The following is a 15,266-nucleotide window of genomic DNA, read 5'->3' on the forward strand; positions in this document are numbered from 1 at the left end:
AAAATAAACTTATGATTTCCAAAAAGAAGGGGAGGAGGAGAGGGATAAATTAGGAGTTTGGCATTAGCAGGTACAAACTACTACATACACAATAGATAAACAACAAGGTCCTACTGTGTAGCACAGGAAACTATATTCAATAGCTTGTAATACCTATAATGAAAAAGCATACATATATATGTACAACTGACTCACCAATCTGTACACCAGAAACTAACATAACATTATAAATCAACTATACTTCATGAAAAAAAAGGGCATGAAAAATAGTAGATAGAGGGCTGTATCAAAATAAGTGAATAATAACACACGTTCTTTCAGACTGCTGTACAGAATTTTAATTCACTATTGTGAAGTTCAAGAACTTGTATTTTTCATGCCTGGATTCCTCCAAAACTTTGGCCAGAGATGACTGATTGTGACTAATGGCTTTTACACTATGAAATGATGGCTTATATCTCCTACAAATTTGTCATTCTTCGCTGTGACCTTTGGCAGACCCTTAAAACAGATCTGCCACCATGAGCTGGAAGAACTACTTTCACAGTGGTCCATCCACATACTTAAGCCATTTTGTTGTAGTTGTGGTTATAGAGAGCGCTAACTACGACAGTGGAGAATTGGCTTCTAATCTCAGTCACGTCTATGCCACTTTAAGTAGTCACTCAGCTTCTCCGTCTCTGGTGTCTGACTGAGATACACCTAACCCTGTCTACCTGTTTTTGTGAGATGAAAAAGCTATTCCATGGGACACAACTTTGAAGCCTCAGAAGACCCTTCTAGCATTAGGTAATATTATTTTCATCGCTGTCTATTCTCTCTGAAGTGACATATGAGTACCCTTGAGATATTACTAACACTAAACTGAAACAAAATATTCACCCTCATAGATGTAGTCACTATATCTTTGATGATGGCTTAGAACATATCTCCTTTCTGGCTCTCTTGTTTCAATTCAACTGAATCCAAGAAAATTGTTGTTCCTGGGCTTCTTAAACTTAAAATGATAGTTTCTTATACTTTCTCCTGAGAGATCTCTACTCTCTCTTTTTTTCTTTTTCTCTCTCCCCTCACTTTAACTCCTCCTTCACATCTCCTTTCTCTTTCTGTCTCTCTCTTTCTTCCTTTTTTTTTTAACTCCTGTTTCTTTCCCACTCCTGTCAGTGGAGGTCACAAAAATCTATGGGCATTGCTTCGCCCTGCAGATATTATTTGGGCTAAAATCATTGAATCCTCACTTGAGCAACCCAAGCAATAGAAGCTGTGGAAGTATCTGAAGGATTTTTGATCAACCCACTGAGCACAAAAAGTACAAGCAGAACATGCAAAACTGTTAGGACCTATCATTACATCAATGGATAGAGGTTGGTTGGTTGTTTTTTTTTTTCCTTAACTTTTTTGCAGCTCTTCCTACTACTATAGAAGCAATATATTTAAACCTACTGTGATTACTTAAATTTTATATTCACTAAAGACAATTTTCATTGGCAAAGTTCTCTTGGAGTAATTTTGGACTTCTCTGGTAATAAATGCCTTCATAAAGGTATCGGAAGGAACAGCAGTTCCTACCGGAATTTCATAACTCAGTGGTGGGGAGGGGGGAGAGCACTCAATGTTCTCTTCCTGGACCTGCTCCTTAGTGAATAAATACACTTGGAGAGAAAGAATTATCAGCTGCTAATTGCCTCGGTGTCTTAATCTGCAAACTAAAAATAATAAATTTGTCCTTTTTAAAGAAGGGCTAAGAGGAAAAAGGAAAAAGCAAAGGCAGTGTCTATATGATGATGTGCAAATATCAAAATTATGGAGAGATTTTCCTTCCAAAATTTTTTTCCCAAAAGACTTTACAGTGAGCCAACACAGAACAGGGGCTTAACACAGTATCTACCCTGATGTGGGTCACGCATATATAAGCAAGTCCATGTTTGAATGCAAACTGTGAACAGCAGTGTCTGGGCACAGTCTGTTGCCCTAATGCCTTTAAAAATATTTGTTTTCTAGATAGAATATTTCCATTTTACATATTCATAGGGATTGTGACCTGTCTTTACATTAAGTGAAAATTGTCATAATTTTACTCAGAGCAGATAAAAATGAGCATTTGCTAAACCTACAGGTTTTCTAGCAAGGCAAATATTAATAAGTTAGCAGTTCAGAACTATGTTTTTGCTTTGTGAGTGACACCTTTGCTTCATCCTAAACTACACCCATACAATTTTATTGGGAACAATGAAAATGGGAATATTACCTTAACAGAAAGGAGCCTGATGCCAGGTCTTGAGAATTTCCATTGATGATACGCAGTCACATTGGTTAAGCTGAAACCTGTCTTCAGTGTCTTCACCACTTTACAGACTGTCAAAATCCTCGTCATTTTGAAGATGTTGATTTGTGACTAAAATTAAATCAAATTACATATATTTTTAGGAGAATTTTGTTATAAAATGTTTTAATTAATGTGGAAGAAAGCTGGGGGAGGTGGGTGCAGCCAGGTGTTTAAGGCTGACTGCACAGTGATCTTTGAATTTCCATTCATTCTGTCATTAAATGTCTTCGGCCACAACTCCTCCTTCTCTTAAGCCCTCCCCCAGAGGTAATGTCCACAGATGTTCCATGGACATGTAATACAAATTGCAACACACCAAACACTACCTTCTCCTGCTGAAATAATGCTAGTGCTGTGGAAAACCACTCGTCTGTCAAAGGAATTGCTTATGCAGCTGAATAGACTGACCTAGACGGAATGGACAATCTCAGGAATATCACTTACCCTAAAGGGAAGCAACTTTCTAACCATGCAAAGGGTCAAAGGTTTTTGCTTGTATTCAATGTGATGCTTACTTTGCCTTGAAAGACCTTTTGAATTCTCAAAGAAACTGAAGACTAGACCTGCCAATTTCTGCTTGGAAAAAGATCATGGAAATCACAGAGTAAAAAGGACCCCAGAATAAGCTTTTCCCCACAAATATAGAATAAATCTTTCTACATTGTGCTTTTTTGAGTTGATAAAGTAGTGTATTACATTCTTACTATTACATTATTTTGTGTTCAAAATTTTAAAGCAATCAGTAATATTAACTAAAACACAACTGGAGCAAAGTAGCCTATTTCCATATTTCTATCCCCTCTTAATTTTTCAATTTGTACGAAATATATGAAACAATGGTAAACATTGATTTTAATAAGAATACTCTTCTTTAGTCAAGTTTTTTTTTAGTTGTTAAACTGTTGTTCTCAAAACTTGAACATTTGTGTCTCAACTTGAGTTGAAATTGATTCATTTAGCCTTTAATGCCAATGGAAAAGATGACAAAGAATGGCGTAAAGATTGTAAACTCCACTGCACAGGATGAGTGCTAGAATTAGGGGTGGGGTGAGGGTTTTTTTTTTTAAATACTTAATGTATTCATGTTTAAACATTCTGTGAAGCCAGACTACTTTACAGCTCCTGGAGATAGAAAACTGAAAAAATAACAGCTGCACCACACTGCATTCCCATCAACAGTGCAGGAGTTTCCCTTTTCTCCACAGCCTCTCCAGCATTTGTCATGTGTGGACTTTTGAACGATGGCCATTCTGACTAGTGTGAAGTGATACCTCACCGTAGTTCTGATTTGCATTTCTCTGATAATTAGCAATATTGAGCATTTTTTCATGTGCCTATTGGTCATTTGTATGTCTTTGTTGGAGAAATGCCTGTTTATAGATCATCATTCTAAGAGAAGTAAGCCAGAAAGAGAAAGAAAAATACCATATGATATCACTTATATGTGGAATCTAAAAAAGAAAAGAGAAACTTATTTACAAAACAGAAACAGGCTCACAGACATAGAAAACAAACTTAGGGTTACCAGGGGAAAGGGGTGGGAAGGAATAAATCGGGAGTTCAAGAGATGCAGATACTAACTAATATACATAAAATAAACAACAAATTCATCCTGTATAGCACAGGGAACTATATTCAACACCTGGTAGTAACTTGTGGTGAAAAAATATGAAAACAAATACATGTATGTTCATGTACGGCTGAAGTATTATGCTGTACACCAGAAATTGACACAACATTGTAAACTGACTATATGTCAATAAAAAATACATATTTTAAAAAAGGAAACAAACAATAGGTTCAATCTAGTGTATATAAGTAATTAATATAATAGTAATATTACAGTAATGTCCAAATACAATGGAGGAAAGAAAGAAGATAGGAAGGAAGGAGGAAGGCAAGGAAGAAAAGTTCCCTTGTGCATGTCCAGTAAACGTTAAATATGGGATTATGCTGAACCATTATCTTGACAGTATGCCAAGTAGACAGGGGTGAAAAAAGCAGGAGGAAAGGCATGAGCAACAGCATAGACCCATGAAATCATATCGTATATCAAAAAAAAAAAGCTAAGACAGTCTGATGAAGCCTAGATGCCGGGGACAGGTTGGGAAAATGAACAGGAACCATAACATGGAAGACTTTGCATGCCTTAAAATAGTTGGTTTTAATCCATAAATCATGTTCATGGTAGTCATGGAAGTTTTTAAACAAAGGTGAAATTTGTGTGAAAGAAAGATCATGGAAAATTAATTGGAGGATGAAACTGGCAGAAGAAAAACTTCCAACTCATAGAACTAAGAACTTGGAAATAATAGCACTTATTGCCTTAGACTAATTCTATATTAGGTCTTGGTCTCATCCTTGTCTATGTATATACATGAAATATATAATGAGGCTTGTGTTTCTCTAATTAGAAAAATGGTATAAACTTACGAAAAAACTTTAAGGTTCAAAATAAATTTAAATCAGTCATAGTCCCATTACCTGGAGCTACACATGCAGTGAACATCGTGGTATGTTTCCTCCCCTTTTTCTCTGCACTTTGATTAAATATGACAGTTGGGGTACTAAGAAGTTCAGAATTTGAACAAGGAAAAGGCACTAGTAAGTAGTTTCATAACTAATCTTAACAGTTGACAAAAAAGCATGGTGAACAAGACATGATTTTCCAAAGTGATGTCAACAATGTTAGGATATAATTCCAAGACTATACAACCTAAAGAAAAATAAAGGCCTGAGGGTTGTAATGAGCTTTTACTTTTGTCAGTAAAAGGTCCTGGATGTAGACGATGGTCCATGTTTCTAGTCACCATAATGAAAGGGAGGGCCAGAAGATTTGTAACATTTGGTTAAATAGTCTGAGTAATGAACAGAAAATTCATCAATTGTGATTCTACAATTATCTCAGGAATTAGAAAGATTGATAAATAAAATGGTGAGTAGTTCTAAATCTGAGTGTTCAAGATAGACTGAAATCTACAACCAGACTGAAATCTACAACCAGACTGAAAAAGAAAATTATGTTAGTTAGTGAGGGACTTGAGGTGATAAGAGTTGATTGGTGAAGAACATGAAAGTCAGACATAAAAATTTTAGTGGAAATTGGAAATACTACACTCTTGTGAAAGCCATTTTTTTCAACACATTTTACAAAAAAGCATTTTTCAGGTTGGAGTGATTTTGTTTTCTCTGATTGCGTTTACATGCCCTCCCCTCACATAAGTTGTGTGCACACAACTAAGCAGGGTAACAGGCCCACGCAATGTACATGCAGAAGGTTGGAGGAATCTGCGCATTTGGAATGTATTTCAGGGGAACTAGGTCATTAAAGGACCTCTAACCTTCTAAGTCACTCACTCAAAAACAAAATAGTGTACATGAATTTAGCTCTTCTTTTCTATCAATATATTTTTCATTATTATCACTGTTTACAGCATTGGGCTACTTTTCCTTTCCATGTGGAAAACAAAAATTATTAAAAGTAATAATTTCCCAATTTTGATGAAGTAAGTAATATTCTAGTACTTTTTTATCTAATACAGATAAAGTATTTTATTTCTTCCATAAATTGGAAAATGTCTTACATATATTGTATATATGAATAAATGTGTGTATATGTATATAAAGATTAAAACATACATGTATACATTACAATAGAAAGAGAAAGAGAAAGAAATGTATCAACTAATATAAATATTTATCATTTCTTAATAAAAATAGATGCATTCAACCTTCCAAATTCCTAGGAATTTATGTGATAAATTTGTGATTAGGATATCTGATATTGAAAATGATACTATATCAAGTACTAAGCAGTATTTATTTTCATTTGTTATTCAAAAAAATTTGAAAAATACTCAAAAATAGATAATAGCCCACCCCCCAAATATAACCTCTGTTAATATTTTGGCATATTTTCTTCTAACATTTATTTCTAAGTCACAGTTTTGAAAACTGCAATCAACTTGCATTATGCTTTTGTGAGGTAATAATATAAAGTATATTCAATGTTATTTCATGTTCTTTTAAAACCTTGATTGAAATGGCAGCAAAATACTTCATTTTCATTGCTTATGTTGTTGATAAAATGCATATCAATACTTTTATCAATATTGCCAAATTTTTCTCCAAAGAGAATGTACCCATCTACATACCAATCACAATGTATGTATCCCTTTCAATACTTCCTTGCTAACTTTAGGTGTTATCTTTTATTTGCTTATTAAAGCACAAGAAATGATATTTTGCTTTCATTTGAATTTTAGCTTGCTAGTGAAGTCAAACATTTCCATATGCTTTTGTTTAATACCATTTCTTTTTTTTCTCTGACATCTTTTTGTTCCCATTAATCCATTCTCATTAGTGATCAAGAAGAGGAGACATAAAGCAACACTGAATGACAGCCTGTATTTGTGCTAATTTCAAGTTTCCTCTTCTTTTGGATGATCCATTGATGTAAACAGTTGGGAAAAATGAGAGCAGCTCATCCTGGAGAATAAAGGCCTCAGGTTTTGGAATAAAGAGACAATAATGGCAGTAGTCATTCCTTCTTAAAAAGTACAGAAAATGCCAACTGCCTTCTTGAAGTGTGTCTTGATAAGTAATGATACACACTGATGCATCTATCAAAAAGTCTTAAATATAGCAAGCGTGCAAGGAGTGCTTCTGAAAAATGACTGAATGAATGGATTTCTGTATACTGAGTTCCTGCCTGATCAGTGATGCTTAATTAAGCAGAAAAAAATAAAATTATGTCAGATGAAAAATAAAAGGAAATACGAATGTTTCGGAATAGGAAAAGAAAGCCATCAACTAAAAATTCTACAAAAGGTTATTCTGAAGAGAGAAAGTTAAAGCAAGAAGCAAGGTATGTCTGGAGAGCAAATAATTCAGAATAAAGAAGATAAAGAACCCCCTCCTGCCAAAAAAGTTCTACTTGTGTTTGAGTAGAGATGCATGAAAATAGAACTGGAAAAAGTAGAAGTGATTATGATTCAATTCTGATTTTTATTAGTTTAATATAACAAGGAACACTGTCACAAGCGAGGATATAGACCAGAATTTGTATCTACATAAAAAGGCATACACTTTCTCACATCACAGAAACTAGGGTCAGCTGGTAGAAGGATTTCTCAAAGTTTGGCCAGGGAGAAGAAGATTTGTCAATAATGACAAAAGACAGATATTAGGCTGTTAAATGATGGGGTTTTTAAACAACCAGATGTCTTTGGAAACTCAGTCAAGTTTGACACATTCGTTGAGATCCAATTGGCATTTTGGGGATTAGAAAGTAAAGAACCAATTTTCATGAATATGTTTATCAGTCTAAAACTTGATAGCATAAAGGTTGAAGTGATTCAAAAGAAGGTGAAAAAATGAAGCTGGAAAAGGGACCTTGTAAAAATGGTTACACGTATTAAAATTCAAGGCACGTGTGATTATATTCTAGGATAATAAAAAAGCTATCATTTAGAAGACCCTATCTGAAAAAAACCTTAAAGAGAACAGGTTAGTTGGTACAAGCAGCATGTATTTGTAAAGAATAAAGCTTGTCATAACAATTTCTGCCTCGAAAAAGGAGACATTATTACTAGGCTGCGTAGAAATGATAGACATAATCTTTAATTCAAGAGCATTGGGTATATATTCTAGACTATTATTAGGTGCAAATACATTTGCTGGAGAATGTATATAAATGTAGGAGGATATAGTGAATTACCTAGTGAGTAAACCAACCTTTTTAGTATCTGTGGGATGAGAAGAACAGAGCGGACAATGCCTTAGGAAGCTGATTCAGAATTCACAGTGACCTTGGCAAACTGAAGAAATAGTCAAACACAAACGGGGTAAAGTGCAAGTAAAGTGAGGTCAAGTGTAAGTTAGTCCAAAAAGAGGGGAAAAAAATTTTTTTAAAGCTGCAAGTTTGTGGAAGACTGATGATACAGAAATAGGTAAAAAAGCACATGCAGCAGTCATAAAGTAAAGCAGCTGCCCGAAGTTAGTCCTAGTAAGCTGTGATCATTAAAGCTGTGAATCATTAAGTCATAAATCATACATGGGAGGCAGAGTTTAGAGTGAAATTTTAAAAAGAAAACTCAAAGTTCACTAGAAAGTTAAATACTGAATCATCTGAAACACAAAAAAATGAAATTTTGACCATGAGATGACTATAAACTAAAATCACATCATGTAGGATTCTTAATCAAAAATCTTTCAATCTTCCTGAAAGTCTAAAATTAAAAAAAAGAAGAAGAAAAAAGAAAAGAAATTCTTGGGTAATAAATTTTTAAAATCCTACAATAGAAGCCAAAACCTTGGAATTTACAACCACAAGATCTTAGCATATATCTGTATCTATATAAAGAGATACATAAAGAGGTATGTAACACCACTTGCTATTATGCCAGTAAGTACAAATAAGTATTAAAATAAATCAATTTTAAAGAGTTCAGTCATGATAAATATGGTCCTGCCTGAAAGTTGAGGTATTTGCATTTGTTGATCGCCTACTGAGTGCCATCCCCTAAGCTAGGCACTGGGAATGCCTTATTTGCTAACCTTAAAAACTATCTCTGAAACATAGCTAATTCTATCCCTATTTCACGGACGAAGATGGTGAGTCCCAGAGAGCTAAGTAGCTTACCCATAATCACACAGCTAATAGGTTACAAAGCCAAGATCAGAACCCAACTCTTAGCCAACATCCATCCTCTTTCCAGGATGTCAAATATAGCTTGGCAATGACATGAAATGACTTAGGCTAGGCTGGTTAAGATCAATTTCATAGGAAGAATATATGTTTGTAGAGGTAGAAATGCTCAGAAATACCACAACATTACCTGGAAATGAGTAAAATATAACTTCAGTAAAAATGAAATAATGAGAGAGAAGAAAGTATCCATAAGTTCTCTGATGTACTATGTTTAAAATTAAAATGATATAAAAATGAAGAAGGTCATACAGAAATAAAACTATAATTTTTTTTCCAGTAATCTAGTAGAACTAATTGGTCTGGGAGTCATACTTCAAGTTGGCTAACTGATTCAGCCTGACTTACCAAAAATAGCAAAGGAAATTTTATATTTTTCTATGTTACATCCTACTGCTTGAAGTTACTCATTTCAGAATCAGAATAATTTAATGGCATTGAATTTTCATGATTGTTCATAAAGTCTAGAATTGTTAAAAGAATAACCAATCCAGGAAGTATTTACTGAATACTTTTTATGTATCAGCTGCTGTATATTAGGAAACAGGATTTCTTAGGAAATTAATCCCTTTTAAAATGTATTGCCTAAATTCTCATAAAATAGAGAATATAAAATTTATGTAACAGATAATTTTATATAGCTGAAAGTGATTTTTAAAATCATCTTCTTTTCCAATTTGTTTATAGATGTAAGAAATATCTATCTAAATGAGCCAAAGTCATCTCATTAATTTTGAGTTATTTAATACCAAATCTAAAGCCCTTAATAAATATCACTGTAGAAACATAATTTCTGAACAATTATGACATTTCAAATAGAAGGAATTTTGTAAATTCTGGAATACTTAGGGAAAGAAACTAACAGTTACAAAAATTGAACTCTACACTTAATGATGGCCTTAGCATTTTCTTGTCTTGGCCTAAACATGCCTACAACGTAAATTTCATAATATAGAATGGCTAAATCATTAGGCAATTATCACTTATTTCTAAGGAAAAATTTAAAATTTAATTCATCATCAGTCTTTTTTGCACAATGATTATTATTGCAGCAAAATCATTTTCTAATGTGCTGAAAGGAACAAACAGCTCTGATAGGCTTGTTAATTCTTAACTTTTGCTGAGAGTAAACACAAAAGATTTTGCAAGACTCTAAAGAGCAACCCTGGCCGTGAGGAGGGGTTACCTATGGTAAGCCAGGTTATGTGCTGGGAGAGTGTTGGACCCTCTTTAAATTAAATATATTTGAGGATCACAAAAAAGCATGTTGTGCAACGTGTCTTGAAATAAGGGGCAACAGGTTACCTTGGAATGACGTAGAAGACTGTTTTTTAAATATTAAAAGCAGGTCACGCATACACATTTCCTACTCTATCCTCTTTCATAGAACATTTGTTACATTAAATCTGATCTCCTCCGTGACCTCCTCTTTTCAAAGGAACTTTGGTCCCGGAAGATGTATTCTGCCCTCCTAACAATCAGACCTGTCCTTCTAACAATCAGACCACTGCTCTCACAAACAGTAAAGTTTCATCTTCCTAAACTACTATTGCAAATTTCCATCAATAGACCATACAGCTGTTTCTTCCTCTAGATTTGGAGATTTTTGCATTAAGTCAGTGAAAGGTGGGGGTCATTTTTTTATTGAGGTTAAAAAATTTTGGAGAAAGGTAATACTCTAGAGGGGAAAAAAAGAAAAGCAAGAAGAGCTTGGAGAAGGGGAGAAAGAAGAGGAGGGTAAAACATCCTGATCCTTGAATTTTACAAACTGCTAACAGTCAGAAGTGCCTATTTGAATTTCAACTCCTGTCACTCCCTGGGATATTGAAGAACTAAATGTTTTATTCTGGTATTGTTTATTTGATGTTATTTATTTTTAACCTGCACTTGACTTCATCAAAATAATCTTCAGCTGATAGGAAGGGGGAAATATGTAATGTTGCTAATTGAACTTGAATTAAGGAAGTGATTATTTCAAGAGAACTTTCTTGAAAACTTCGTGAACTGAAAAAGCAAAGGATTGAGCATTAGAAAGTTGAAGGGTGTGTCAAGGTTTCAAAAATTTGTTTTTAAAAAGCAATTGACTGAATTTTAAAACCAGTAATAATAAAAATCCTACAAAAGAAATGATTAGACATTTTGTTAAAAAAAAATAATAAGACATGAAAGAAATAAAGTTGTATAAAGGGAGAATTATTAGTACTATGTTGGTTACTCTGGATGGTACGCCAGTATGTAATTTGGAAAAAGAAAAGGCTGTCAAGTTAGAATGATATTTGTACTAAAAATGGTGACTGTATTCCTCAAATTATTAAAGACCCTGACTTCAAAAGTCACTTGTCCATAAATGTCTATTTTTTTACCATTAATTTACAGGATTAATTAGTACTTAAATAACTAATAAACACTTCTTTATTGTAACAAAATAAAGGTAGATACAGAATTTTCAGGGATATAGGTTAGTTATAAAACATTGCTACTCCCAACACAAACCAAGGATTCTCTCAAAAATATATCTAGTTCTTCCCCAAATTTGCAGATAGATATAATGGCACATCTTCTAGATAAACTGATTGTGTGATAAATCTTTACATAAAAGACAGACTTTTTATTAGGGCATAATTTTTTCTTATTTTTCTATTTATATAAGTTTTGAAGGCTTAACACCTAAGAAAGTTTCTGAAACCTTCAACTAAATGTCACTTAATTCCCCATTCACATGTAACTCGAAGCAGCTGTAATCTAATGATAATTCTGTGAACATTATATGAAAAGAATTGCTACCCACTAGACTACATAGCTCTCATTTTACTTTCAATTTTCATATACAGGATAAGAAAAATAGGAAATTTCTTTATTATAAAGATATACCAATACATCTCTTAATAATACTTAAAAGCAAAGTGAAATATCACTGTGAACTGAGAAAACAAGACTCAAATCTGAGAACAAACTTTCTAATGATTCAAAATTAAACTCCTAAATTATCTGCATATTTTGCAAATTGTCTTTGCAGCTAATTCTCTGCTTGGAAGCCAGAATCAATTTCAATGAAAATCAATCTCTTAAAGAGAAAGTGCCCTTTTAAAATAATGTTTACATTTAAATAAAAGTTGTTTATCATGCTGACAAAAAAAAAACAGCAAATATTTCTATGAAGTGCCATCTTTCTTGTAGGTGTTATTTCTGTTCTCATAGTTTGTAAGTAGAGTCTTTGGCTCGGCTTCTGGGCAGACACAAGAATGTGGGGCAAGGATGTAAAAGGCCAAGATGGCTCTTGAACTCTGAAGGCAGGACATACAGCTATTTCACAATGATACTGTAAGGAATCAAGGCAAAGACCTATACAAATAAAAAAAAAAAATTAACATGGAAAGTCAAGACTGACTCCTGGCAGAGACTAGAGCCATTCAGCAACAGGAAGGTCCAGTTCCACTGATGCTCTTTGACCACCTTCAGCTATGGCCACCAGCTAGAATCCAGGGCATCTCAGTTAACCCCCATCTCTGACTCTTCTTTTCCTCATCCTGCCACACAAATTTCACCAGAGAAAATACTTAGGACATGATAGAAGGAGTACAAGGAACAACAGAAAAGAGGAGTCAAAGAAGGAATGTGTGATTATAAGACTATACATTTAAAATGCATAAATGAAATCCTTGACACACTACCAATGGTGCCAAAGACCACACACTTCTGTCTATTGAAGTTTTCTCTTTATGAAACGGAATTGATAAAAATAAAAAAAAAACTATGAGGAATAATTGATAAAACAGATTGTAAATCATTTAGCCAACATAAGATGATGCAGTATTTTACTTGATGAAGAAATTTGAGGCTGTACATTTGTTAGATTAATTTTCTCTATTTGTCTGTATCCTGCCAAACTTTCAAAGCCATGTAAAATCTTACTTTTTGAACTTGATATACATCCTGCTTGTATGATACAGTTAGGTTGCTATTTACATACTCTTATTTTATACACTGATACTTTCATGATTAAAATCATTAAATAGCTCCACACTACTTCTTGACTGCAGTACAAAGCTAAAAATACAACAAACACTCTTTTCTATACTTCAGAAAATACTTCAGTCTTTTATACCTCATTCACGTTGTATGATCCTAAGTTAGTGTTTACATTGTCTCTGTTTTGTATCAACAAATTGGAAATAGTAGTAACTCTGACCTCTCGTAGGCTATAAATGATTATTAATTCTCTAATTCTTTCTTTCAATATTTATTGAAGGCCTTTTATGTGCCAAAGATGGTAATAAATCCTAGAATAGAAATAAGACTCAAACACAGACTTGCCCCCCAAAAGCTCACTCTTGAAAACCCTTTCTGGTTTATTCTTAAAAAGAGACATGCCATCTATTTTGTACTCTGCAGATTGAACAATAAAGAATAACAAACAGAACTGAAGATCTGAGAAACTTAAGACCTGTAAGACCCAAGTGTTACATGCTAAATCAATATTCCTCTCCAGCAGTGCTCCCAGGATGAAATGTGATCACCTGCTAATGCACTTCACAAAGTAAAAACCCCTCATATCATCTTTTATTTCCCAAAGGAGTTGACCCATACCCTAGAAGCCACTTCAGATCCAACAACTTCTCAAAAAAAAAAAAAAAAGCAAAAAGAATTACACTTCACTAGCCAGTTTTGGCTATAGGGTGTAATGATCAACACTGAACAAGTTAACTAGAGAAAATGGTAACTATCCACGCCATGTGTGACTCCAAAGAACAAGGTAGAAACCATGAAATCTCACATTAATATCTTTAAAAAGACCAAATGCTATTGAAAAACACATGAAAGATAGAGAAATTTATGATAAAGTCCACTTTAAAATAAATGTAGGTTAATAATTGAATTGTATAAAGCATAATATAAAAATAGCAAATTTTAAAATACATAAAACACCAAACACCCGTAAAATTATAAGTTTATAGCTATCACACTCAATAGGAATACCAAAATATCATTACTAAATGGCAAAGAAAAAGCAAAGGTTCATACCCAGTTTATACTAAAGTTACAAGGGTTTAAAACTCAGGAATAATAAAAATTTCTCCAGAGCTCCTCATCAGAATCCAATGAATTACTCAGCTCACCACTGTTCCTTCTTTTCCAAATCTTGAATATGAGCAGTTAAGAAAAGATGAGCCACATCAACATTAAAGCAAACAAACTTTTGGCTGCTAAAGCTCATACACAGGATGGCTGGAAACAGGACTGCCATGTCCAGACCCAAGTCAGCAAAGTCCTTTTGTAAGGAGATTAATCTTTTTCTTCAGGCTTGAAAACCTTGTGCTATGTCTGGGAAAATAACTACTTCACTAACTTGATACTGGACTCCGTGTTTCTTTCAGACCTAAGATAAGAGACTCTTCCTTATCTCCTCTGAAGAAAAGACATGGGTCCAAAGTCCAGCAGACAGGTCATATTTTAATGCCAATAGGATTAGAGGCCTTGCCAGGTCACCTGACTTAGTATGGTGGCAAAAAAAAAAAAAGTACCAGACACTTTAATTCAATTAAAAAAAAAATCTTCAGATTAACATATTTCCTCAGTAAATAAATATACTCCTAAATACCCTGATAAATTTCAAGATGAAATACGACAACCATTCTTTTACATACTTAATACATTACACTTCAAAATAGCACACTACATCTTGACTTGGCCAGGAAGAACACTCTGCAATTTTACTCGCAATTATATTTTAAGCCTGATGTCATTTTTCACTCTAAGGAGTATCTCTATACTCAAACTAATGTGAGGAAAATTCTAGTTAAAGCCAGTGGAAAACAGTTCATGACTTTACACACATTTTAAGTAATATTTACATGTATGAATGAAACATAAAGGGTTAAGTAAAATGTTACACAAAATGTTTCCCTCGAAGGACTCAAAGCACCCTAGTTCCTATCAACTTACCTTTCATATGTTTTAAGTCTTAGCAATCAGCAGAATTAGGATTTTTAATATTAAATATATGAACTGTTCCTCAAATGAGGATGGAAAACATAGCTGTCTGTTTATACAAGTCAACTCAAAACCCCAGAACAGAGCTTTGACATGAATTAATTCTAACACAGTGACTAAGTTATTCAACCTTTGTCCTTATCATTTTCTCATAAGGAAATTGAGAAAGATTAATGATCATGGAAAAAAAAAAGGGGGGGGTTCTTGGCCTAAAGGTGTATCTCATCAAATGTGCTATGT

General features: G+C 33.7%; 1 protein-coding gene across 2 annotated transcripts in view; it reads right to left on the minus strand.

Annotated features, from left to right (window-relative positions):
- CPS1 (carbamoyl-phosphate synthase 1) overlaps positions 1-15,266 on the minus strand; it is a 164,691-nt gene that overhangs the window by 114,018 nt on the left and 35,407 nt on the right. For both annotated transcript variants that reach the window (XM_072961338.1, XM_006205255.4), the window contains exon 3: positions 2,249-2,395. In XM_072961338.1, coding sequence (XP_072817439.1) covers positions 2,249-2,374 — 126 coding nt within the window. In that variant the 5' untranslated portion in view covers positions 2,375-2,395. The remainder of the gene's footprint in view (positions 1-2,248; positions 2,396-15,266) is intronic.

Source organism: Vicugna pacos, chromosome 5 (genome assembly GCF_048564905.1).
Source record: "Vicugna pacos chromosome 5, VicPac4, whole genome shotgun sequence".
NCBI lineage: Eukaryota > Metazoa > Chordata > Mammalia > Artiodactyla > Camelidae > Vicugna > Vicugna pacos.